Here is a 4,983-nt window from a genome sequence, read left to right on the forward strand (position 1 = left end):
ACCTGATGCCATCCCTGATAGATAGAGATAAGGTAAACCAGGTTAATTTATTGCCAAATGTTGCCTGTGGAATGCTTCATTAGATGGCCAATATGATATTCACTAAACGGATAAAAACGTTTTGGTAGGTAATTTGATTCGATTTGAATGTATAAAGAGACGAACCAGCCAAGGGCTGAAAGTCTCTCTAATAAAGACAAATCAATCAATCGATTTGAATGGTTTATAATTTATCGCCATCGAAGGCATCGAAAATCCACCACGCACACAGATTGCCCACACAAGCAGTTGACTCAACGATTGACACATTCAATCCACTAAAGTATCACAAGACTGAAACACTAGTTGCCACTCTTAAAATTAATAGAATAGGATCCGGTCGACGGATCCTGTTGCATCTCGAAGTTTTGCGTCGACAGTCCGAACGGCCGCAAAATCATATTACCAAGGTCCTTCAGCTTACCCATCATTTCCTCCTTGAGGCGTTCGTTCCGCTCCTGAATCTTTGGCTCTAGCCTTACCTGGGCCGCTTTGGCTTCCACGTTGGCCGGGTCCAGTTCCAGGATCTTCTTGAAGTCTTCCATGCTCTCGTCCAGCTTGTCCGCTTCTTCGTACAGGGTTGCACGCCTAGAAGTGGATTCAATGACACTTGAAGAAAGGGAACAACGTACCACCGATGGCGTGGATGAGATGCAATGAGTATGAAATGTGCAGATGAATGGAATATAATTGTAAGGCTGGGTTGACGCTTGTAATTTACCAGCCCTGCAATCGGAAGAGGAAAACTTATAAAATATCTTACCTCAACAGCGCCTTCAGGTACTTTGGATTGTGCTCGATCGCCTTGGTGCAATCATCGATTGCCGATGGTTTGAAATTCAGCTTAGTCTTAGCCGCCGCCCGGTTGGCAAACAGAATCGACCGCTCCGCCGAGTACTCCAGCGGGCAGATCCGGAGCGCTTCCGTGTACACATTAGCCGATTTGTTAAAGTCGCCCTGCTTGAACAGTCCGTTTCCCTGGGCTTTCAGCTCGTCCGCTTTGGCTTTGTTGGCGAGTTTTTCCTCCTCGGTGAGACCCTTTTCCCAGTCCCGCTGTGACTCATCATCGATTAAATCGTCGTCGTCCTCGCCGCTTTTCGGTTTGCCTTCTCCGTCTTTCCCCAGCGTTTCCTCGTCACTTCCGGAATCGCTACGGCAGTCCACGAATTTCTCCGTCTGCTCCGACGAAGACGACGTGTTCTGTTGTGGCGAATTCGCTATGCGTACTCCTGCTACCTTCTCGATGACCTCGTCGACGGCCTTTTCGTTGAACTCCTTGCTGGAGGCATCCTCGAATCGCTCCTCGTCGCTGACGGAAGTTTCTGCTGGCGGTTTCGTTGTAGAATCCATCGTCTGGCGCGGGGAAAAAGCGAACTCACGGAACTTACTACGTAATTTGAGTTACTGCACTACTGAGAATTCATCAAAATCACGGGGAATTCAATTTGATATCGCAAAAATTAACTTTTAGAAAGAACTTGTGTCGCACGAAGCAAAATTAGTCAGAAAAGTGCGATTCTTCACAGCTGTTTTTGTTTACATCTCGAATGTCACACGATTGACGTCAAATGACGTTTGACATTTGCAAGAGTGAGCCTGTGCCCGAGTAAAAAATCACTTCATGGAAACCTAATATGTTATTGTTGTAACCATTAGAAACTCGTCCTATGAAATGTGAAAAGGTGAAACGATAGAAAATTATTTGTCCATGAGGGAAGATTCGAATATTACGTCCATCATTTCTTGGGATTTTTAGACCCCCCCCCCTCCCCCCTCTGTCACGCTGTTTTCCTATACCTAATACACGTACTGTCACACTTTTCTAGACCCCCCCCCTCCCCCAAATGTTGGACGTAATTTTTGAACGTTCCCTGACCAGTGAATCAAAATTCAACCATCGCGCAACAATAATGACAATGTCGCAACCTGTATTTGTTGCGACAAAACAACCCATGCGACATAAGTTTGTCCCAACTTGAAAATAATGGGATTAACATCGTACATCAAGAGTTAAGAGATTTTTTAGCCTTGCATTGCGATTTTCGAACGGTAACTTCAAGTCGGTAAACACTGCAACTCTGGTGAAGCTCCGTCATCAAACAGTTTCGGCTTTGGGTTAGTAATAATTGATTATTCACGAGTTGAAACTTTTCAACGCAACAAATTCAGCTTCCGTTTTGTCTGCAACAAAAAAATTCGAGATTATGTCATAATCTGTCACCAGTAGGGATAAAGAGTAATCGTCGCACCTTCTTTGTTGCTTGTTTTGTGCCTCTTTTGTCTGACAATTCTATTCACTGTCCATGACCGTAGGGTTCATTAATTCATTTAGGGTCTTGTACTATTTGGGCAGGTGTACTTATTTTGGGCACTTGCCGCTATAACTAAGTTAATTTCATTCCGCATAATCACGAACTGTAAATTCAGTGTTTCTCATACAGTTGATGACGAGATTGATGACTATAAGCTATTGTAATTTAACCATTTTTCAGGCTACCCGAGATAACAGTAAGATACCCATTCCATGTACAGATTTGCCAGTTTGACAAATGGTAATCCACCGAATAACAGTACAGTAGACGTTCGATCGGTGCAAACGGTTTAACTGCAATGCTTTTTAACTGCAAGTCCGATTAGTGCAACCAATTTGCAGTTATCGCACCGCTATCCGTCAAAACGGTGCGCCAAGTTAGCCCAAATGAACAGTCGAATGAATTTTGCGTTCATTTAACGTCAATTGATGGGTTGTTGACGCCTGTCTGACGTTGCAGTTATCGAATTTTATCCGCTAAGTGAAACGTAAACATGTTGCAGTTATCGAACGTCTACTGTATGTGGAATGGGCGGTTCCAAGGATGGAATGGAAATCTAGTCATCATGATAAGATTTTGAATGTGTCGCGGTGTTAGGGCATCGCGCGATCATAGCAACAACGATAGAATTTTGTCGTCAAGCATTCATAACACACCATGCTCCGCGAATAATGAATCGCTCGGCATGTGCCGCGATGCGATGGACTTATCCACTGATGAACCGAATTCATCGCGGTCCGAGAATTTTGACACTAGAGCGGGGCCTTTCCAATCAGAATTGGACGATTCAGATTGGAACAGACCCCGCTCTAGTGTCAAAATTCTCGGACCGCGATGAATTTGGTTCATCGGTGGATAAGTTCATAGACGAGTGCACCGATGAACTGAATTCATCGCGGTCCGAGAATTTTGACACTACAGCGGGGTCGTTCCCAATCAGAATTGTTCAACTCTGATTGGAAATCTTTCACTTCTGATTGGAAGCGACCCCGCTGTAGTGTCAAAATTCTCGGACCGCGATGAATTCAGTTCATCGGTGCACTCGTCTATCGTTATCATGAAGTTGAAACGATAAATTTAGATTTTCGGTCACTTTTTGTGCATTCTTATTGTTGAAGCTTCATGCTTCGAAGCGTGCATCTGATGCTTTGATTGTCTCTGTGATACGAGCACGGTGTGAGGCGTCGGCATCATGCTATTACAAGAACAAGGCTATCTTGGATTATTCGTATCCTGTATCATTTATCGTTAGAAGCGATTTTCTTCCATTCTTGGGCGGTTCAATATTAGTAACCTATATTACTAAAAAAATCGCTCATTTTCTCGAACATATTTTTTGCAAAACAGTAAAGCATATGGTCAATATATTATCCAAATTTTCAGACAATTCATTGCATATCAAATGGTTAGAGAACAGCTTAACCATTAACTTGAAAGAAAAACATATTTATAATGTATGTATAACTAATGACTTATAATAATGATAATTCCAAGGGCTCGGCCTACTTGATCTGCTAAACTACCACATCTCCCTTTCTTTCGAAATTGACAATTGTTCGTTAACCGCAATCACTTCCTCCCGGTCACACCGAGAGATGGGTGTTTAGACTACAACCGCTCAAATTAAGGATTGTATATAGGCACAGAAAGTGAAACGTTGCAGAACCACTATCTCGTCTAAACGGATAACTTCGTTTCCGAAGCAGTCCCCCTTTGAGGTGAACTATGAAATCTTGTCGCCTAACACAACGGACTGAAGCCATTCCTGAGGCAGTCCACCGTTGGGTGAACTTCATAATTTTATCGCCTAACTCAACGGATTGCATCCGTTCCTGAGGCAGCTCACCTCTGGAGTGAACTTCGTTATATTTCGCCTAACTCAACGGATTGAATCCGCCCCTGAGACAGTTCACCATTAAGGTGAACTTGATAACCGTTTCGCCCAACTCAACGGATAGAATCCGTTCCTGGGGCAGTTCCGTGCAAAGGAACTTTTTTTTTCGGTTCAGGGAACCGAAGTTCGTTGCCAAGGTAATCATTGTTTGGCTTGATTTTTCACGAATGTCTTATCAGAGCAGGAGAGGGTTCCTTCTTGATCTTATGATGATTCTTGATCAGCTTCACTTGCAGGACTTGCACGTCCTTGCACGATCTTGAATTTTTAATTGTCTTGATCTCCAAAATGGCTGAGTCGTTTGGCTGATAATCATGCCGAAGGCTCTGCCACTCATCCAAAGCAAACGGGGGTTCTTTCGTCGCCAATGTGGTACTTCCTCAGTTGACGTCTCGACTAATAATGATAATTCCAAGGGCTCGACCTACTTGATCTGCTAAACTACCACATTTAGTAATGCTAGTATTATACAGTTATACTTCAGAGGTAATACAGATAAAAAAAAAGTTGGTGCACAACATGATGCTTTAGACCTTCTCCAAATTTGTGTAAACAAAATCCGAACATAGGTTGTAAATAAAAATAATTCAAATGTTATTCAGCATTATGCTCAGCATTATTAATTCGTCATAATGATGCCTGTAAAATGAGTGATTGTTAGTTGGGCTGTCATTGTATGAATTATTATATAGTGTAAGTACAATGATACACTATGCTCAGCGAAGTCGAGACAAATTC

General features: G+C 42.9%; 1 protein-coding gene across 2 annotated transcripts; it reads right to left on the bottom strand.

The window, feature by feature from the left end:
• Window positions 1–209: 209 nt before the first annotated feature.
• On the bottom strand, window positions 210–1,597 carry LOC109422624 (tetratricopeptide repeat protein 1). 2 transcript variants are annotated; one of them, XM_019697448.3, is made up of 2 exons: window positions 803–1,597; window positions 210–648 (listed from the first exon to the last, which is right to left on the bottom strand). In XM_019697448.3, exons 1-2 carry the CDS (start codon window positions 1,387–1,389, stop codon window positions 342–344), a joined length of 894 nt encoding a protein of 297 aa, XP_019552993.3. In that variant the 5' UTR covers window positions 1,390–1,597; the 3' UTR covers window positions 210–341. The 2 variants fall into 2 exon arrangements, with proteins under 2 accessions (XP_019552993.3, XP_019552995.3); XM_019697450.3 differs by having other exon boundaries at window positions 210–627; window positions 803–1,594.
• Window positions 1,598–4,983: the final 3,386 nt, after the last annotated feature.

This window comes from Aedes albopictus, chromosome 3 (genome assembly GCF_035046485.1).
Source record: "Aedes albopictus strain Foshan chromosome 3, AalbF5, whole genome shotgun sequence".
Classification (NCBI taxonomy): domain Eukaryota; kingdom Metazoa; phylum Arthropoda; class Insecta; order Diptera; family Culicidae; genus Aedes; species Aedes albopictus.